Here is a 22,572-nt window from a genome sequence, read left to right on the forward strand (position 1 = left end):
AGTGTCTAATTTGAAAGTATCGAAAGAGATGAGAAGGTGGGAGATTAAATTCTTTTGAGAGATCTATAAAGCTATGAAAAATACCATCCTTGTAAAAGGTCTTTAAAACATATCAGGCCTTTATTATGCCATGCGAGAAAGGCTGAATCTGTAAGCGGAGGTTGAAATAAATTATTCTTCAGTAAAGGAGCTAATGTAGATGCTGACTTAAATTTGAAGTGCTTCCTAAACTGATACCAAATTTTAAGTGTGGAGTGAACCACTTGATTATTTGTAAAGCCAGAGAGGTTAGATGGAATAGAAAAGGTAAGTAAAGCAGGTAGGGCGGCACGGTGGTGTAGTGGTTAGCGCTGTCGCCTCACAGCAAGAAGGTCCTGGGTTCGAGCCCCGGGGCCGGCGAGGGCCTTTCTGTGTGGAGTTTGCATGTTCTCCCCGTGTCCGCGTGGGTTTCCTCCGGGTGCTCCGGTTTCCCCCACAGTCCAAAGACATGCAGGTTAGGTTAACTGGTGACTCTAAATTGACCGTAGGTGTGAATGTGAGTGTGAATGGTTGTCTGTGTCTATGTGTCAGCCCTGTGATGACCTGGCGACTTGTCCAGGGTGTACCCCGCCTTTCGCCCGTAGTCAGCTGGGATAGGCTCCAGCTTGCCTGCTACCCTGTAGAAGGATAAAGCGGCTAGAGATAATGAGATGAGATGAGTAAAGCAGGTAAGGAGGATGAAACACATGACTGTGCTTCCAAGTTGCACCATGGCAGATTCGTAGATTTGAACCAAAATGAAATTATATGAATATGTGCCGCCCAATAATACAGTTGGAAATTCGGAAGTGTCAATCCACCATTGAATTTACATCTCTGAAGTATGGATTTACGGATCCTGGGAACCTTTCCACACCATAAGAAATCAGAAATAGTTTGATCAGTTGTTTTAAAAAACTGCTTTGGCAGGAAAAGTGGGAGACAATGGAACAAAAATAGAAATTTGGGCAAGATGTTCATTTTAACTGCGTGAATTCTTCCAATTAACGAGAGAGGCAAGCTTCTCCATCTTTGGAAGTCAGATTTAATTTTAGACATTAAAGGTAAAAAATTAGCAGAAAAAAGTAACTTTAACATTCTGGTAACGCTGATCCCAAGATACCTAAAGCCAGACAGATTAATCTTAAAAGGGACATCTGACTGTGTAAGCTGTGATGCTGAAGCATTAATAGGATAGCATTCAGTTTTAGAGATATTCACTTTATAGCCTGAGGATGATCCAAATCTCTGGAAAGCAGATAAAATTGTGGGAATGAAAAGGACAGGATCTGAGACATATAACAATAAATCATCAGCATAAAGTGACAACTTGAATTCTGTGCCCAATCGTGAGATCCCTCTAAAAGTTGAGGAGGACCTCAGAAAGATTGACAAGGGCTCTATAGCTAGTGCGAACAATAGAGGAGATAGGGGACACCCCTGTCTGGTACCACAGGTTAGAGTAAAAAAACTGGATTGGATGCCATTAGTGGAGATGCTTGCTTGTGGAGATGTATAAAGGAGACGTATCCATGAAATGAACCCATTTCCCAGTCCAAATTTCTTTAGTACAGTAAATAAATAGTCCCATTCAACCCTGTCGAAAGCTTTTTCTGCACCAACCGAGATTACTGCTTCAGGTGGTGTTGTGGTAGTTTTAGAGTAAATAATATTTAGGAGTGTGCGGACATTAAAAAATAACTGCCGCCCCTTAACAAATCCAGTTTGCTCATGTGAGACAATAGTTGGTACGATGTTTTCCAGGTGACAGGCCAAAGCTTTAGCAAGGATCTTAGCATCTACATTTATTAATGAGAGAGGTCTGTATGAGCTGCAGAGATTTGGATCCTTATCTTTTTTTAAGAGGAGACTTATGGAGGCTTGCCTTAAAGTGGGAGGGAGAGTGCCATGTTCCAGTGATTCTTTATAAACAGCATGCAGTAAAGGGAGCAGTTTTTCCTGAAATCTCTTAAAAAATTCAACTGAGAATCCATCAGGGCCAGGAGCTTTGTTATTTTGCATGCTACTCACAGCGAGAATGATTTCTTCTACCGTTAATGGGGAGTCAAGTTTTTTAGCAGCATCTAAGCTTAACACAGGAAAATTAAGGCCATCTAGGAATGAATTCACTACAGTGGTGTCAGGTGGAGATTCAGACATATATGAAGAGGAGTAAAATGAGTGAAAAACAGAATTAATGGTAGTGGGATCCTTATGCAATGAGCCGGATGAATCTTTTATCTGAGGGATCATACATGAGGCTGCCTGGCGACGTAGTTGATGAGCCAGGAGCCGACTTGCCTTGTCGCCATGTTCATAATATGTGGAGCGTGATCGTAAGAGAAGTCGCTCTGCATCACTAGTGGTGATGAGATCAAATTCAGTCTGTAAATCAACACGTTGTTTAAGTAAACTGGGAGAGGGGCAAGTAGCGAGTTGTTGGTCCAATTTGGTGATATTGATAGAAAGTTCTTGCAATTTGGTTTTACGGGACTTATTCAAGTGGGCAGAGTAGGAAATAATTTGTCCCCGCAAGTATGCTTTTAATGATTCCCACAGCAGTGAACAAGAAACGGGTTCCATATCATTTTGATTTATAGAGATATAATCATCAATTTTAGTTGCAATAAATTCGGTGAACTTATCATCTGAGAGAAGTAATGTATTGAACCTCCAAGGTGTTGAGTACTGGGGTTGTGAAGAGAACTGAATATCTAAAGAAAGAGGAGCGTGGTCAGAAATAACAATCGGGTGGTAATTGACAGACAATACTTTGGGAATTAGTTTAGCATCAATAAAATAATAATCAATCTGAGAGAAAGACTGATGCATCTGAGAAAAAAATGAATATTTCTTGGTACAAGGGTTATAAAATCTCCAAGGATCAATGCAACTGTTCTTGGACATAAAATATGAAAGTGACCTCGACATTAAAGAAGGGGTCAGAGTTCATGGGTTAGAGCGGTCTAGGTTGGGATCAATTACACAATTCATGTCCCCTCCAATTATAAGAAGGCTGTTGTTCAATGAGGGAAGACATTCAAAAAGTTTATTCATAAAGTGTGGATCATCAAAATTGGGGGCATATATGTTAACTAATAAAACGGGAGTATGGAATAGCGTGCCTGTAACAATTAAGTATCTGCCGTTTTTGTCTGCTATCACCTTAGAAGCTGAAAACTGAATTGACTTACCAATTAAAATAGCAACCCCCCTGGCTTTAGAGTTGAAATTAGAGTGAAACACCTCAGAAACCCAGGAACATTTAAGTCTGACCTGATCTTTGACACGCATGTGGATTTCCTGCAGAAACACTAGGTCAGCTTTAAGACGTTTCAAATGAGCAAATATCCTTGATCTCTTAATTGGACTCCCCATGCCTTTAATATTCCAGCTCAAAAACCTCACAGAGGACCCAATATGTGGAGTATCAGAAGTACGAGCGTTGGTGGACATATGTTAAGTTCCTAGAGATAGAAATAGACTGAATGCGGACCCCCAGGGAAGGAAGGAAAAGAGGGGGGAAAACGCAAAAAAAAAACACACACAAAAAAAACAACAACAAAATAAAACAAAAAAGAAAACACACTTACAGATTGAACCCCGGGGCAGCACGATGGTGTAGTGGTTAGCGCTGTCGCCTCACAGCAAGAAGGTCCTGGGTTCGAGCCTCGGGGCCGGCGAGGACCTTTCTGTGCGGAGTTTGCATGTTCTCCCCGTGTCCGCGTGGGTTTCCTCCGGGTGCTCCGGTTTCCCCCACAGTCCAAAGACATGCAGGTTAGGTTAACTGGTGACTCTAAATTGACCGTAGGTGTGAATGTGAGTGTGAATGGTTGTCTGTGTCTATGTGTCAGCCCTGTGATGACCTGGCGACTTGTCCAGGGTGTACCCCGCCTTTCGCCCGTAGTCAGCTGGGATAGGCTCCAGCTTGCCTGCGACCCTGTAGAAGGATAAAGCGGCTAGAGATAATGAGATGAGATGAGATGAGATGAGATTGAACCCCCCACCCCACCCCATTGCACTTACAACGACCCCATCCCCAAACGATGGAGAACCCAGTGCTAACTCCACAAGGAGTCAGATTCCCAAAACAAAAACTTACGGCTTTAAGCATGACTATCGAGCTTCGGATTGAGCTCCTGCAGGCCTAGCAACATTTGACAGAACGGTACAACCAATCAAGTCCAAGTTGAAGCGAAAACTGAAAACCACACAGTGTGCGTATATGAGAATAGTAAAGAAAGAAGAAAAGAGGAAACAAATGAAATAAAGTAATAACTGTCAATATTAACTAACACTGCTTCCTCAAGGTTGTGTATCATTTCTCGGTTCTCTCACTATTGAGCAATCTGATGAATGCGCTGGCCTCTTCTGGTGATTTAAACTCCTTCTCTGCACCGTTATGAGTGACCCGGAGGCGCGCCGGGTACAGCAAACCAAAGCGAATCCCTGGTATTTTGCGGAGTCGGCGTCGGACCTCATTAAAGGAGGCTCGGGCACGGGCCGTCCTCGGAGTGTAGTCGGGGAAGACAGAAAAACTCATGTCTCCAATCTTGATCCATTGCTGAGTCCTGGCTCGGCGCAGTATGTCCACACAGTCTGTATAGTAGTGCAAACGAGCGATTATGGGGCGCGGGCGCTCTCCGGGCTTCGGCTGGAGAGTATACGATGAGCGCGGTCCACGAGAGGCTCCTTCTGAAGCTTAAAAGCCTCCTTGAGCAGAGAGGAAACAGCTGTAGCAGTAAAGGAGGTGGAAAAATCTTCGGGAATGCCCACTAGCCGTATGTTATTGCGCCGCGATCTCGCCTCCAAATCCTCGCATTTATTGTCTAATCTCGTCAGTTCAGTTGACAGATGCTCCACTTTAGCCTGTAAGGTAGTAATGTCATCGGTGCAGGAGGACAGCGATGTCTCCATTTCACCTACGGTAGTCTTCAGAGTGCACACATCAGACTGGATGTTTGTAATGCTACAAGATAATTCAGACTTCACTGCCTGTAGGTCAGTCTTTATATTTGACAAGTTTTCGGTCAAGGCAGCCTGAAGCTCAGTTTTAAAAATAGCCGACATCTCAACACGGAGTGACGAGAGCAGCTCGGCCTTAAAATCGTGGAAAGCAGCGCCGCCTGCGGCTTCGGCCAGGCCAGAAGGGGAGTCACTACGAGGCGGGGATGCAACGTGCGAAGCAGGCCGCGGTGGTTGTACAGGTACTTTAGGCTTTGGCGGCATTTTGATCGGCAAAAAGACGGCGTTAAATTCAAATTATGATGGTGGAGAACACACACACCGAAAAAAGATACAAAAGGTGTACCTAAAATAGTTTTTTTTTAAAGGTTGCTGCAGGAGCTCGGAGAAACGCGTCCTACTCCATTAGTCGCTACACCGGAAGGACTGTCGTGAATATTTTCTGTAAAATGTGTTAGGAAATAATCCCACATTATGTTTTAAAAATCAAATTAATGGCAGCACGGTGGTGTAGTGGTTAGCGCTATCGCCTCACAGCAAGAAGGTCCTGGGTTCGAGCCCTGGGGCTGGCGAGGGCCTTTCTGTGTGGAGTTTGCATGTTCTCCTCGTGTCCGCGTGGGTTTCCTCCGGGTGCTCCGGTTTCCCCCACAGTCCAAAGACATGCAGGTTTGGTTAACTGGTGACTCTAATGCCGCTTTTCCACTACAAACGCGGCTGAGCCGTGCCGTGCCGAGTCGAGCTGAGTCGAGCTGAGCGGGGCTGTTGGAGTTGCATTTCGACTACAACCGCGCTGAACCGTGCTGGCTGGAAGTGGGTGGACACATTGGGTGGAGTTAGCGAAAGTGGGTGGACGTCACGTGATGTCGTTAAGCAGCGCAAACAGTGACATCAGTGACAGTGGCGGAACAAGTCAGAGCCGGGCCGGGGGCGGGGCAAATGACCGGGCCCTTTATTAAAGCTTATCATAACATCATTTTAGGCTACAAAATGTCCGCAACTGCGGTGTTTACCAATTTCAACACTACCGGGTGCAACTATGTTATTTAGTACATCAAGTCCTTCAAACGAACATGTAACTCAGAAACAAAAAACATTAGGATACTGTACATGGCTCATAATAAAACATCAATAGCCTATACTGCGCACATTATTTGAAGGGCATACGAATGAGCGCTCAGAGGTTGCAACGGTGACAGGAAGAGTCAGAAATAAAAGGAGGGCGGTGCAAACCTCACTGAATGCACTGTGTTTACCAATTTCAACACTACGGGGTGCAACTATGTTATTTTGTACATTAAGTCCTTCAAACGAACATGTAACTCAGAAACAAAAAAACATTAGGCGACATACTGTACATGGCTCATAATAAAACATCAATAGCCTACTGCGCGCATTATTTGAAGGGCATACGACAAGCCTTGCGCTCCGCGAACTCGTCCACGATGCTCTGTATGTCACTGATTCAGTGAGCTTTTAAGCAGTAGTCTCACGACCCGAATAGTAAACAATAAACATGGAGGACATGGAGTCGTTAGTGTTGCTGGTCTTGGTGCTGTGGCTTGTTGTCACCGACAACGCCAACAGATACTGGCAAGAGCGTATAGATGAGGCGAGGCGCATAAGGCTTCAGAAATTCTCGTAATTCGTAATTATTCTTCTTCCGGGTTTACGGTGTTTACAGATCCCAGCGCGCTCGCGGGGAGTGTGTGGGCATGTGAGGACACTCCTCCTCACCAATCAGTGCACAGGGGAGTGTCTGCTCACGCCCCCAGCCTCACTCGGCACGGTTTGGCTCGCTTCAGCCCCACTCCAAAACGGTGCGAGTTTTAGGGGCTAAGCAGGGCTGAAACGAGCTGAGTCGTGCTGGTTTTTGGTAGTCGAAACGCGAGCCGTGTCGGGCTGAAGTGAGCTGAAGCGAGCTGAAAAAGGGTAGTGGAAAAGGGCCATAAATTGACCGTGAGTGTGAATGGTTGTCTGTGTCTATGTGTCAGCCCTGTGATGACCTGGCGACTTGTCCAGGGTGTACCTCGCCTTTCGCCTGTAGTCAGCTGGGATAGGCTCCAGCTTGCCTGCGACCCTGTAGAACAGGGGTGGGCAATTATTTTTCACAAGGGGCCACATGAGAAACCAAAATTATGTCAGAGGGCCACGATAAATTTAGGTTGTAATTTTATTGACCAGATGTAAGGCGCACCTTTTTAATATAGGGTGAATTCAGGTAAATTGGGCCACTTTTTTTTGCAAACTTGGAAAGACCCCCCCTGCCTTTTAGGGGTACACCAGCCCATCCCCTTACCCTCAGGGAGGCGTTTTAGAGTACCAAATGCCATTAAAAACCTATACAAGAAATCGTTTGTTCCCAATGCAGTTAATATGATAAACAAAGTGGGAATTGTATCCAACACACAGGCGACTTTTGCAAACCAAGATGAGTCTTGTTTTATTTATTTAATCATTTATTTATTGGAGTAGTATTCCTTACTATTTTTACATTTTAAAATTTTTACACTTAATTTAATCATCTATTTATTAGAGTAGTATTCCTTACTATTTTTACATGAAATGGAGTCATATGTGTTTTTTATGTGGTGAAACTGAAGACAAGTTTCCACACTTGTGGACAATAAAGATTCATTCCTTCATTCATCACAGAAATATTATGGCATCCAAATGACTTAAAGCAAATAAAGTAATGTTGCAACAATTTAAATACATTTGTGGTGATTGGTCAGTAAAATTGGAAGAGATGAAAAGCTCAGTGCGTAAGTGGCCCAGTTTACCTGATGGCCCAATTTACCTGAATCCACCCTACTTAATATATATTCATGTCAATACATAATTAATATTAATATTATATTTATTCATAGGCTATGTGGAATTGTGGTGTAGGCTACATATAAAGAAGAAAACAAAACCAGTCATTGAATCAGTGCAATTTATTATTTACATTTATTTATTATATATACAATTTAGCTGACATGCCTGACTGACGACGTGCTGGCTATCCTCACTTGTTGCAGTTGACGTTTACGCACAGCTCACAGCTCGCACGTTCGAACGTAAACATGAACGTAGCGCTTTCAAAATAAAAGTCGCACCATTATATTGCACTCGGAATATGGGGGTTTCCCCATTTATTTTGTAATTTATAATTGGCATCGCGGGCCGGACAGGGACACACAGTGGGCCGGATGTGGCCCGCGGGCCGTAGAATGCCCAGGTCTACTGTAGAAGGATAAAGCGGCTAGAGATAATGAGATGAGATGAGAAATCAAATTAAAAATAAGCGCTGGATAAAAACCCATCTATCTTATGTAAACAATCATACAAATTTCATTGTCCGGTAGTCAAGTGTTTATGAGATACAGTGCCATGCGTTTACAATCGGGTTCCCTGTGGTGGTACACGTTCATCGTTCATATGGATGTTGTATGGTCAAAAGCCATCAAAAATCAAGTTGATGCATTACCATTTTCTTTTGTGTGGGCTCCACTCCACACACTTTGTGCACGGGGAGCTCTGCTATAAGCTGTTTGATGTTTATTAGCTGAGTGTGTGAGAGAATGAGAGAAAAACAACTGGACAGAATGGTCGAATAATAACTTAAAAAAACTTGCTATATAGCTCAAATAAGATAACAACCAGGTTAAATTGATCCAGCTGCTTGGTAGATTGTGTCACATCTGGTGGAGGAGAGACAGGGCCACTGTCCTCTACCACTAATCCAGCAGCGGGGTTATAGAAAACAACTCAGAATGAGCTATGGTAGAATTACGTAACAGTATGACTCAACAGTCTGAATCCAAAAAACACAAACCAGCAATTTTTAGATGGTAGAATTTCAGTATAAGCAAAATTCTCACTTCCTTAGTCCAAAACGAAAGTGTTTGATTCCCCCTTGGACCAAAAAAATGACTGGACGAAACACTTTCTGACTTAAAACATAAAGTGCTTGATTTACTCTTTGAAGTTACGCGATGGTGGCAACGATGCAGTTAGTCTTCTTTTTCTACATATTCATCCCAATCACAGGTACAGTAAACTAATCTTCTAAAGTCTTTCTAACTGAAGAGTAATGTAAAGTGTTTGATTTACTATAACCTACAGTGAGCTTTAGACAGCAGACAGTGCTCAAAATTAATAATAAGATCCATTATGTTATAAAGTGTTAAAAGTCAGCTAGTGCTTAAAATTGTTGAAAGTCATCTGGGTAACAATGGGATTAAAACAGAAAGTGCTTGATGTTTACATCAAGCACTTTATGTTTTAATCCCATAAAACAATGGGATTATTTCAGGCCAGTGATGATAGTCACTGTCAACAAATTACTAAAAAAGGTTTTGTTGCTGTGATCCAATATTCTACATCAAATTACACAGTTACCACACAAATTTGTACCATTACACACCATTACAAATTTGTACCATACAAGACACAAAAACCTGCTCCTTTCAGACAGATTGGTAACGTTAAAAGAGTTCAAAAAGAAAGATCTTTTGAGACGTTGTTGAGAATCAGTTGATGGGTGATGACAGTATATAAATGGCTTTCTGTGTCTAAATCTGATTTCTGAGAGTCAGCTTGTCATTTCAAATTTGCATTAAGGGTTCTACTGACTTACAATTTGAAAGAGACGTTCGTTTAAGGAGGCCAGATATTCACTAAATATATATTTATACATTCAAGATTTTCTAAGCTTTTATATTTTGAAGGAGTGAAAAATATCATTGTGAAGGGGTGTTATTTACTTTCAAAAGAAACTCTTCAATTTACTCTGGTTCTTTCAGTAGAGGTTTTACACACACACACACACACACACACACACACACACACACACACAAAGCAAAAAAAAAACCTTCTGCCAGCAATTAATTCCACAATTCGTGTTGGTTTGTGGGTGTGGGTTTTGGGGTTTTTTTGTTTGTTTTTTGTTTTTTGTTCAGTGCGGTAGGGCCACCATTCCCAAGATAGATAATACTATGATTATATTTTAGGATAGATCTAGTACTAAAGAGGAATGAGCATATGAAAGAGGTATGACATAAGTGAAAATTACACTATATTAACTCTATATAATATAATTACTCACAATGAAAATATAACATCTTGAAAAGAGTCAAAATATTACATAATAAGATAGGTTTAATTAATACAATAATATATTATAATAGTGAGATAATATAATGATAAAATGACAGACTAGTTTACAATGGTGAGCTATTAAATGAAAGTAAACAGCCATATCTTTAAAAAAAAACATATATCAATTAATTTATTGATTTGTTCAATTTTAGTAACCACATGATTACTCGTAAGTATTACTAGTAAGTAAGTAATCAGTAAGTGTGCCGAAAACACGAGTTCGGAGCAGCCTCCCAACATGGCCGCTCCGGACTACAAGTCCCAAGAGTCACAGGGTCCTCTGTCACCTGACTATGAGTACACCTGTCTCTCATCCGGCAATCACCCTGAACACCTATACATACTCAGCTCTCACTTCCACACTTTGCGAAGTACTGTCTAGTTCCTCCGTGTCTAATTTTACCAAGCCATTTGTTTTCCACCTGACTTCCAGTTTACGACCTGTGTTCACGTTTATCCTTGACTTCGTCTTCTGCCTACTCTCCATTGTGTTGTTTGCCGATCGACTGACCCTCGCTCGTTTCCTGACTATGATTCCCACTCTACGATTTGGCTCAGCGGGCTGTTTGTGAAGTCCCTGGTCTCCCCTGCGCCTGCATTTGTAACTGCCTGCACTCTGACAATGAGCCTGGATCTGGAGCCTCGCCCAGGAACAATGCTTGCAAGAAAAAGAAAAAAAAAAACAGTGAATCTGCTGTACCACAGTGTCATTCTACAAATTGTTTATTGTAGAGTTAAAAGCATACTGTATACACCTTTTACTCGTAATTGGTAAATACTCAAAAGTGCACAATAATAACTAACCATAGCTAATTATAACTAATTTTGAATTTGGAATCTTCAAATGAAACTGCATAATTTAAGACAGTCAATAAATATGAACTAAATATAATTAAACAATTATTAATAATAATTCTTATAGACGTTATCAAAAGGATATTTGCCCACCTTCCACTTTGTCAGGAACATCTGTACACCCAGACATTCATGCAGTTATCTAATCATGTGGCAGCAGCTCAATCGATAAAATCATGCAAATACAGGTCAAGAGTTTTAGTTATAGTTCACCTCAAACATCAGGGTGAGGAAAAGTCTGATCTTTGTGAATGTAACTGTGGGATGGTTGGTGGTTCCAGAAGGGCTGGTTTGAGTATTTCATAAACTGCTGATCTCCTGAGAATTTCAGATACTGAATATAACAGTTATTACACAGAATGGTTTGAAAATCAAATCCATTCAGAAACACATTTAAATTAATAGAAATATATATAAATCGGGCTTCCAGTTTGACGAGCTGGACGATGGCAGTATAGGAAAGTTGCTCCCGACATTTCAAAGTAAAAATTGCCCACAAGAACCCAAATAATAATAATAAAAAAAAAAAACGTGAGTACAGGGACTGTGGGTTTCGGGAATGAACTTTTTCGACTGATATTTAGGCAAGCAGTCGGAGTTAATTGAGAGAGACGAAGTTAGCCAGAAGCTCCAGGCTAGCAACGAAATGGAGGATACAGACTCGGACCGCGGCCAGGAGCAGATGGAAGAAGCAGGTTTGGGCCTTATACTGAAAGAACTAAGGGAGTTTAGGAAGGACAACAGTCAGCAGCTGAAAGAGAGCCGCGAAGAAATAAACAAAACTAAGACTAGAATAGAGGAAGTGGAAAAGAGGATCGACACAGCCGAAACTCAGATACAAGGGATGGAAGAAGCGGTTACAGAGCTGCTGAAACTGCAGATACACCTGGATGCAAAGCTGACGGATTTAGAGGGTTGCTCCAGAAGAGAGAACGTCAGAATCCACGGAGTTAAAGAGGGTGCAGAGGAGGACTCTCCATCGATGGTGGGTTATGTCGAGCGTTTGCTGCGGGAGGGCCTGGGGCTCCAGGGCTCCTTTGAGTTGCGAGTGGAGAGAGCTCACCACGCCCTGACACCGAAGCCGCCACCGGGAGCTCCACCGCGGTCCATTGTGGCTAAATTGTCAAGCTACAGGATGAAAGAGGAGTTACTGAAGCTGGCCTGGCAAAAGCGGGGATTTCAACTTCACGGAAAAAGTGTTAATCTGGATCATGACTACGCACCTGATGTGTTGAAAAAGCGAAAGGAATATGCCGAAGCAAAATCAGTATTGAAGGAGAAGAAAATCTGATTTCAAACTCTGTTTCCGGCCCGGTTAAGAGTGTTCTACCCGGAGGGGACAGGGCTATATGGATCAGTGGAGGAGGCGACCGGGGACATGGCGAAGAGGGGGTTCTCGGTATCGGTTATTAAACACCCGGAATCTCTGCTGGAGCAGATTCAGAAGTTCACATGGCGAACGAGCAGGAGATCGGGGAACCGGGAGAGAGCAGGCAAAGAGAGGAGTTATGTGGAGAAACTACAGGTTTTTAGGCGCCAGGATCCAGCATGACTATAAAACATCTGTGATTCAAGGGTCGTTGAAAGTCCCAGAGAAGAAGGGGTGAGTTTTTATTCTGAAGAGGAGAGTCCGGGGGAACCAGCTATCAGCAAGAACAGACAGTGAACAAGTACTGTCCATTACAGGAGCATTTTACAGGTTATAACTAAGATCATACTGTAACGTCAGGAGTTTTGTTTTCCTCTGTCAGACAGCCGGATGGACACTAGAATAAAACTGCAAATGGCTGAGGGCCCTCTCACACCAGCCAGTGAGGGAGGATTTCCCTCATGGCCCTCTTATCATCAGGGCCTAATAAGGGTCAAGATGAAGACCTCACTATTAGAAGCTTTTTTTTTCATGTGTTACTGTATTTGTGTTGTTCCTCATTAAGAGGCAGGTTTTGCTGCCGTTCCATGCAGCTTTTGGGGTGCTACCTGTGATACATTCAGTTAATGGTGAATATTTGTGTTGGTGCGAGAGGGTTTTCTTTTTTTTATTTCGTTTCAAAACTGGACACTAAATGCAAGCAATTAAAATAGTAACTTATAATGTGAACGGTCTAGTCAACCCTATCAAAAGAAGTAAGATTTTGACAAAACTAAAAAGAGACAAAGTTGAGGTGGCATTTTTGCAAGAAACCCATCTTTCAAACACAGAGCACGCTAAATTAAAAAGAATGGGCTTTAAGTATCAGTTCTCATCATCATATGCAAATGGGCATAGGAGAGGGGTGGCAATATTAATTTCCAGGAAAATTTGTTTTGAGTCCCTATTTGAAAAGAAGGACACAGAAGGAAGATATGTGTTTTTGAGAGGGAACTTAAATGGCTCATTGATAACTTTGTTGAATATATATGCTCCCCCTAATTCTGATTGGAGTTTTTTTAGTCAAATATTTGAATTGATTATAGCAGAATCTCAAGGTGTATTAATTTGTGGGGGGGATCTCAATATTAGATTATGCCCTAAACTTGATTCATCAAAAATACAGGTAGCTCAGCCCAGTCACCTGAACAAAAGGATCAATTCAGCAATAAAGGATATTGGTTTAGTAGATGTGTGGAGAGAATTAAATCCCTTAAAGAGATACTCTACATATTTTTCTAATCCACACTTGTTGTATTCAAGGATTGACTACTTTTTAATCTTTGGTAAAGATTTACACAGGGTTGGTGATTGCGGCATGGGGATTATGGACCTTTCGCACCATAGCCCTCTGTATTTAAAACTAAATCTTGAACAATACCAGAGAAACACCTTATGGAGATTAAACATACATATATTGAATCATCTGAAGGACCAAATTAAGAAGGATATTACCGACTTTTTGGAACAGAACGATAATGGTGAGGTTACACCTCCGATATTGTGGGATGCATGTAAAGCAGTGCTGAGGGGTAAGATAATTGGATACAGTTCCCACTTAAAAAGAGCTAGACTAAAAGAGCTAGACCAGCTCCAAACAGAATTGAAACAGTTAGAACAAAAACATAAAGACACAAATGACAGGAAAATGTTCAGAAGCACTTAGGAAGAAAAAGAATGAAATAGATGAGATCTACAGTGGTGCTTGAAAGTTTGTGAACCCTTTAGAATTTTCTATATTTCTGTATAAATATGACCCAAAACATCATCAGATTTTCACACAAGTCCTAAAAGTAGATAAAGAGAACCCATTTAAACAAATGAGACAAAAATATTATACTTGGTCATTTATTTATTGAGGAAAATGATCCAATATTACATATCTGTGAGTGGCAAAAGTATGTGAACCTCTAGGATTAGCAGTTAATTTGAAGGTGAAATTAGAGTCTGGTGTTTTCAATCAATGGGATGACAATCAGGTGTGAGTGGGCACCCTGTTTTATTTAAAGAACAGGGATCTATCAAAGTCTGATCTTCACAACACATGTTTGTGGAAGTGTATCATGGCATGAACAAAGGAGATTTCTGAGGACCTCAGAAAAAGCGTTGTTGATGCTCATCAGGCTGGAAAAGGTTACAAAACCATCTCTAAAGAGTTTGGACTCCACCAATCCACAGTCAGACAGATTGTGTACAAATGGAGGAGATTAAAGACCACTGTTACCCTCCCCAGGAGTGGTCAACCAACAAAGATCACTCCAAGAGCAAGGTGTGTAATAGTAGGCGAGGTCACAAAGGACCCCAGGGTAACTTCTAAGCAACTGAAGGCCTCTCTCACATTGGCTAATGTTAATGTTCATGAGTCCATCATCAGGAGAACACTGAACAACAATGGTGTGCATGGCAGGGTTGCAAGGAGAAAGCCACTGCTCTCCAAAAGAACATTGCTGCTCATCTGCAGTTTGCTAAAGATCATGTGGACAAGCCAGAAGGCTATTAGAAAAATGTTTTGTGGATGGATGAGATCAAAATAAAAATTTTTGGTTTAAATGAGAAGCATTATATTTGGAGAAAGGAAAACACTGCATTCCAGCATAAGAACCTTATCCCATCTGTGAAACATAGTGGTGGTAGTATCATGGTTTGGGCCTGTTTTGCTGCATCTGGTCCAGGACAGCTTGCCATCATTGATGGAACAATGAATTCTGAATTATACCAGCGAATTCTAAAGGAAAATGTCAGGACATCTGTCCATGAACTGAATCTCAAGAGAAGGTGAGTCATGCAGCAAGACAACGACCCTAAGCACACAAGTCGTTCTACCAAAGAATGGTTAAAGAAGAATAAAGTTAATGTTTTGGAATGGCCAAGTCAAAGTCCTGACCTTAATCCAATTGAAATGTTGTGGAAGGACCTGAAGCGAGCAGTTCATGTGAGGAAACCCACCAACATCCCAGAGTTGAAGCTGTTCTGTACGGAGGAATGGGCTAAAATTCCTCCAAGCCGGTGTGCAGGACTGATCGACAGTTACCGGGAACGCCGAGTTGCAGTTATTGCTGCACAAGAGGGTCACACCAGACACTGAAAGCAAAGGTTCACATACTTTTGCCACTCACAGATATGTAATATTGGATCATTTTCCTCAATAAATAAATGACCAAGTATAATATTTTTGTCTCATTTGTTTAACTGGGTTCTCTTTATCTACTTTTAGGACTTGTGTGAACATCTGATGATGTTTTAGATCATATTTATGCAGAAATATAGACAATTCTAAAGGGTTCACAAACTTTCAAGCACCACTGTATATAAGAGATATACAAAAAAAGTTAATATTTACAAAACAGAAGTATTATGAAGGAGGTGGGAAAGCCAGTAAATTGCTGGTTTATAGGCTGAAAAAGCAGCAGGCAGAGAATTCAATCCATAAAATTAAAAACCCAATGACTACTTTAATACACTATACATTGGAAGAGATACAGAATAGCTTTGAAACATTTTCAAAGACTATACTCTCAACCCCATGTTGATAGAGGGAAAATGGAAGAATTTTTTGAGAAAATTACTCTTCCTAAATTGACGGGTGAGCAGAGTAACCAACTTGCAGTAGAAATTACAGAGAAAGAAATAAGAGCAGCCATAGCCCATCTCAAATCAGGGAAAGCCCCTGGCCCTGATGGGTTTCCTTCAGAGTGGTATAGGGTGATGGAGGATTCATTGATCCCTATGTTGCAGTCCACCTTTAATTGGGTCCTTAAAAGGAATATAATACCCCCCTCCTGGAGGGAAGCAGTAATTTCACTTATTCCAAAAGAGGGGAAGGATAGATCTGAATGCGGTAACTATAGACCGGTTAGCGTGTTAAATCAAGACTATAAGATCTTTACACATATACTGGCCAAACGAATAGAAGGACTGTTACCACAAATCATTAGCCTTAACCAGACGGGTTTTATTCATCAGAGACAGACCCAAGATAATATCAGACGGACTCTACATGTAATAAGTCATATAATAGAACAGGATTTAGAAGCAGTATTAGTAGGACTAGATGCAGAAAAGGCGTTTGATTGTGTAAATTGGTCTTTTTTGTTTAGAGTCCTAGATGAGTTTGGTTTTCACAATTCCTTTATCAAGACAATACAAGCTCTTTATGATAACCCGAGGGCCAGACTTAAAATTAATGTTATAGTTTCTCTTTTCACTCCTTTTCACTGGAACGTGGAACAAGGCAGGGTTGTCCAATTAGCCCCCTTTTATTTGCGATTTTTATTGAACCCCTGAGTCAATGGATTATACAAAATAAGAACATTAAAGGAATACATATGAAGGGAGGAGAACAAAAGATTTCCTTGTTTGCGGATGACATACTGATACAGTTATCCAGTCCAGAACAATCTCTAGTACATTTGTTTTCACTTTTGGATCAATATGGATCTTTCTCTGGATATAAGTTAAATGTTTCAGAAACACAAATTCTCAGTTTCAATTACAGTCCCTCAGAAAATGTGAAGAAAAGATATGATTTGAGTTGGGAAGCTAAATCCATGAGGTATCTGGGGGTGAATATACCAGCAGATTTGTCAAAACTGCTCTCACTGAATGTTCTCCCCCTGAACAACAAAATTAGAGAGGACATTAGGAGATGGGATTTAATACCATTTCTTAATTTTGGTTCTCGTATTGAATCTGTTAAAATGGTTATTCTGCCGAGGTTATTGTATCTCTTACAATCCCTTCCACTAGATATACCTGATCAACAGTTCCAGGAGTGGGATAAACTCATCTCCAGGTACATTTGGCAGGGGCGTTGACCAAGAATCAAATATCAGAATTTACAGTTAGCAAAAAATAAGGGGGGGGGGGGGGGGGGTGTTGCGCTCCCATGTTTAAAAGATTATTACATTGCAGCTCAGTTGAGACCATTAGTGTGTTGGTGCAATCGAGAATATAGTGCTAGATGGAAGGAGTTGGAGGGGGCCATAACAGCAGAGTTCCCAATTCAAGCGGCATTAGGGGATAAGGGTTTGATGAATAAGTTAACTGATCTGGGAAACCCCTGGATTGGTTTAACACTTAAGCTGTGGAATAGGGTAATAACTAAAAATAATTTGAAAGAGTCGATAAAAGTACTGAGATGGTGTGCATTTGATCCAGATTTCATGCCTAAAAATTTGGATGCAAGATTCAAGGCCTGGAAAACTTATGGACTAACAGCATATTGTACTTTTTTGTGTAAGGGGTCAGTGAACAGTTTTCAAAACCTAAAGAGACAATTTGGTCTAAATAATGATGACTTCTTTAGATTCTTACAGGTTCGTCACCATGTTGAACAAATAGGGAAAGAGATTAAACAAGAGCAATGGGGTAACATTCTACTGAAAGTATTTATGGATGCATATGTTTCAGGCCGGGCGGCACGGTGGTGTAGTGGTTAGCGCTGTCGCCTCACAGCAAGAAGGTCCTGGGTTCGAGCCCCGTGGCCGGCAAGGGCCTTTCTGTGCGGAGTTTGCATGTTCTCCCTGTGTCCGCGTGGGTTTCCTCCGGGTGCTCCGGTTTCCTCCACAGTCCAAAGACATGCAGGTTAGGTTAACTGGTGACTCTAAATTGACCATAGGTGTGAATGTGAGTGTGAATGGTTGTCTGTGTCTATGTGTTGGCCCTGTGATGACCTGGCGACTTGTCCAGGGTGTACCCCGCCTTTCGCCCGTAGTCAGCTGGGATAGGCTCCAGCTTGCCTGCGACCCTGTAGAACAGGATAAAGCGGTTAGAGATAATGAGATGAATGAATGTTTCAGGCCCAGGCCAAAAAACCATCTCAAGACTCTATAGGGGTTTACAACAAATGAAGGGTAGCTCATTGCATGTAAAACAGAAATGGGAGAGGGAAGGAAATCTAGTTTTAAGCGAAGAAGATTGGGAATGTTTATGTGAGATACAATGGAAAACTTCAAATTCAACACTATGGAGAGAGTTTTGTTGGAAAACCCTTATTAGATTCTTTATCACTCCAGCTCAAAAAAGACACTATTCCAATTCATCTATATGTTGGAGACAGTGTGGATGCCTCGAGGCAAATCATTTTCACATATTTTGGTCTTGTTCAATATTGTTGCCTTTCTGCCAGGAGGTCTACAACATTTTGCAAAAAGTATTTCAGACAGACATTACTTTTGAGTTTGTATCATTATATTTAGGAGTTTTATCATCAGAAAATGTCTCCTCTAATGACAAATACTTATTTCAGATTCTAAGTGCCACTTCTAGAAAAGCTATAACAAGGAAGTGGCTAAAACTAGAAAAACCTACAGTAGAGGAGTGGTTTGACATAATTTATAACACTTTTAAGATGGAAAGAATTACTTTTGCTATAAGACTAAAACAGGGTCTGTTTTTGAAAAGATGGAAAAGATGGATTCGATATGTCACTCCGGTTCGTCCATCGTTTGTCTAGTACCAGTAGGCTAGTGACAATGGCCCCACAATTTTGAGACACCCCTACCGAAGGTAGAACTAAACCCAACAATGTTTTTCCTCATCTTTAAGGTCTCCCATATATGAAATGGATTCTTGGATAAAAATATTTTGCTGCAAAGACTGTTAAATTGATAGATGTTGTTATACACCCCAAAACTAAAAAAGACCTAAAATATGGCCTGCCTGTATGGGACTTAACACACATAAACTGCTGTAGAGAAATAACACAAGCTCAGAGAGCTTTAAAATTTGGCATGATTATAGTCAGGATGTTGCTTGACTTACTAGAAAAACTTGGATGTGAATATCTTAAAGTATGTGGCATTTAGAGACCTAGGAACACATACCTAAAATAGGCGGGCATGAAAAAAATTAATATCAATGCAGAATGCTCTCATTTACTTTGTAGTTGCTTTGTCAGTGATGGTCATAGAAACATGTATGATGGCTTGTTGGAAAGATGGGGTTGTGCTGAATCCAGCAATACCAAACATGCCAATATAGCATGCATAATCTGGGCGCTGTATCCCTAAATGTATGAGGTGTCCCTAAATGTATGAGGCGAAACACAAACACTGACATAATCAAGTGTCCAGTCCAAAGCCCATTATCAGTGGTAAGAATAATGTTGACCAATTCAATGATACTGCAAAGTAAGTTACAAAAGGTAAGTACTGCTCTATATTGTATTGTATATGTATGTAGTACATTTGATATGGTGACATTTTACATTACAGTTTACTATACAGCTTTTTATGATATTTTACTATACAGTTAATGTGAAAACAAGATGACAAGACATGTGACCACAGCATATGTGGATGCCATGAAAGAACTTTGTAACACTGATTCAAAGAGCCCGAAAGCACACCAGGAGCATGGAGCATCCAGAATGGACAGAGATGAGAGAGACATACAGAAGATAATGGAGGCTGTGGAGCAGAGGCAGAATCCCTTTGACCTTGATAGCATTCCAGAGGAACTGATTAACATTGCTAGTGGTCAGGTTGCATCTGAGAAAGTTGCAAAAGAGCTCTCAAGCTTCCTCCAAGATGGTGCAAAGCAGAATACCATCTTTACTGAACAATGTCTGGCAAAATCAAAAAGAACAAAGAGCTTCTGGGAGCCTGAGAAAAGAAACCAGTGTGCAACCTTCAAAGACATGAAAACATCTGTTGGAGTCAGTGCATCTAGACAGGTTCACATGGACTCAGATGTCCTCTTTCAAAGGTTACTTGCTGTGTCCAACCAAAGAGAGGTGTCCATGGAAAGTGTGATGTCTCATGAACTTGCTGTTGTCCCACCTTCTTTGTTTCATGATGATGGCACAATGAGAGAAACAGCAAAGGCTGACCTTGCCAAGCAGCTGGAGTCTGTCAGTGATACAGCAGAGATACAGCAGCTGCCCAATAAAGAACCATCACCATATATCATTGATGGCATGGCTCTTTTACAGAGTCTCCATGAATCAGCCTTTCAGACCTTCAATGACCTAGGCGAGTGTGTCTGGCAAAGGATTGCAACGTTAATGGGAAAGGAAGGCATCAGCTGTGTAGTTATAGTGTTTGACAGATATGACCATCAACACTCAATCAAAGATTTTGAAAGGCAAAGAAGAGGGACCATTCAAACCAGCAGACTAACACATATCATAACCGGACAAGCAAGGGTACCAAACTACAAGAAATACCTGAGGATAAGTGGGAACAAGGCTGCTCTATGTAGCTTTGTCAGCAACTATATCGTCAGTACTGGGCCAAAGAGAATCTCTTCAGAGAATACAGTCATCTTAGCAGGTGGCTTTGAAAATGGTGAGGAGGTCAAGAGGGTCAGCAAGTCAGGCATTGACTGCTTGACAGATCTTTACAGTGACCAAGAGGAGGCAGACACTAGACTGGTGTTACATGCAATACACCTTGCACAGTCATACTCTCAGCTCATTGTGAAATTTAATGATACAGATGTACTGGTTTTGCTTGTGTACTATTCAACCAAAGGGATGTTTGGATCCTCTGCAGTATTCATGCACTCTGGACATGGCCTAAAAGAAAGATTCATCCCAGTCTGTTTGATTGCTCATAATCTTGGAGTAGACATTTGTGAGTGTTTACCTGCATGTCATGCTCTCACAGGTTGCGACACGACAAACAGCCTGTACAGAATTGGAAAGACCACTGCCTTCACAAGACTGAAGACTCATCTAAGTGAGTTAAAGGAAATGGCTAAGTTTGGACTATCTGAAAGCCTGGAAGAATCATTGCCTGTGGCAAGAAAGTATGAACTCCTCCTGTATGGCAAAAAGAAAAAGGAGGACGGACATCCTTGTTCTAACCTAGATGAACTGAGGTGCACACTAGCATCTACCACAGATTTATCAGCAACAAGTCCCCCGACAGAAGATGCTTTCCAGCAACACATGTTGAGAGCCTTGTATCAAACAGCAGTGTGGCGTCATAGCCACCTGGCTAAGCCTCAGCTCTGGAACCCAGTTGGTAGAGGATGGAGGCTTAGAGAAAATGGGTCCATTGAACCTATGATGTTCCTAAAGGCACCAGCACCTAAAGAAGTTCGAGACATCACCCACCTGTACTGTAAAGACAGTAACTGCATTGATGCCAGCAAATGCCAGTGTCTCTCAGCTGGCTTGACCTGCACTGAATTTTGTTCTTGCCCATTCCCAGAGTGCCCAAATATGACCCACTTTGTTGTTGATGACAATGACAATGAGTGACATTAATGTTTTGCAGTGGCCACTGGACATAATAGTTTTATTAAAAGGCTCAAGGCCAAACAACAATCCTGTCTCCTCGTCTATTGTGTGTGTTATTGCCAATGTGTTATCTTTCAATTTCAATCTGTGTTTCTATGTGAATTTTAATAAAATGCATCATATGAAATGTACTATTATTAAATATAGCATGAATATAGAGGAGTACTTACCTTTTGTAACTTACTTTGCAGTATCATTGAATTGGTCAACATTATTCTTACCACTGATAATGGGCTTTGGACTGGAGACTTGATTATGTCAGTGTTTGTGTTTCTTTCATTAGGGACACCTCATACATTTAGGGATACAGCACCCAGATTATGCATGCTATATTGGCATGTTTGGTATGGCTGGATTCAGCACAACCCCACCTTTCCAACAAGCTATCATACATGTTTCTATGACCATCACTGACAAAGCAACTACAAAGTAAATGAGAGCATTCTGCATTGATATTACTTTTTTTCATGTACGCCTATTTTAGGTATGTGTTCCTAGGTCTCTAAATGCCGCATACTTCAAGATATTCACATCCAAGTTTTTCTAGTAAGTAAAGCAACATCCTGACTATAATCATGCCAATTTTTAAAGCTCTCCGAGCTTGTGATACTTCTCTACAGCAGTTTATGTGTCTTAAATCCCATACGGGCAGTCCATATTTTAGGTCTTTTTTTAGTTTTGGGGTGTATAACAACATCTATCAATTTAACAGTCTTTGCAGCAAAATAGTTTTATCCAAGAATCCATTTCATATATGGGAGACCTTAAAGATGAGGAAAAACATTGTTGGGTTTAGTTCTACCTCCGGTAGGGGTATCTTGAAAACTAAAGCACTTTTTGGCAGTTTGTCACTAGTGTTACGTTTTCCCTCTGTGGAACCGCGATTGCTGGATGGCTCGTTATCTCCACGAAGATCTCTAAACCTGTCAGCAACTCG

At 41.2% G+C, this 22,572-nt stretch overlaps 1 protein-coding gene across 1 annotated transcript in view; it reads left to right on the forward strand.

The window, feature by feature from the left end:
• The first annotated feature begins 8,894 nt into the window (after nucleotides 1-8,894).
• LOC132871697 (uncharacterized) overlaps nucleotides 8,895-22,572 on the forward strand; it is a 40,762-nt gene continuing 27,084 nt past the window's right edge. The window contains exon 1 of the mRNA XM_060906115.1: nucleotides 8,895-9,015. Coding sequence (XP_060762098.1) covers nucleotides 8,961-9,015 — 55 coding nt within the window. The 5' untranslated portion in view covers nucleotides 8,895-8,960. The remainder of the gene's footprint in view (nucleotides 9,016-22,572) is intronic.

This window comes from Neoarius graeffei, chromosome 23, assembly GCF_027579695.1.
Source record: "Neoarius graeffei isolate fNeoGra1 chromosome 23, fNeoGra1.pri, whole genome shotgun sequence".
NCBI classification, from domain to species: Eukaryota; Metazoa; Chordata; class Actinopteri; order Siluriformes; family Ariidae; genus Neoarius; species Neoarius graeffei.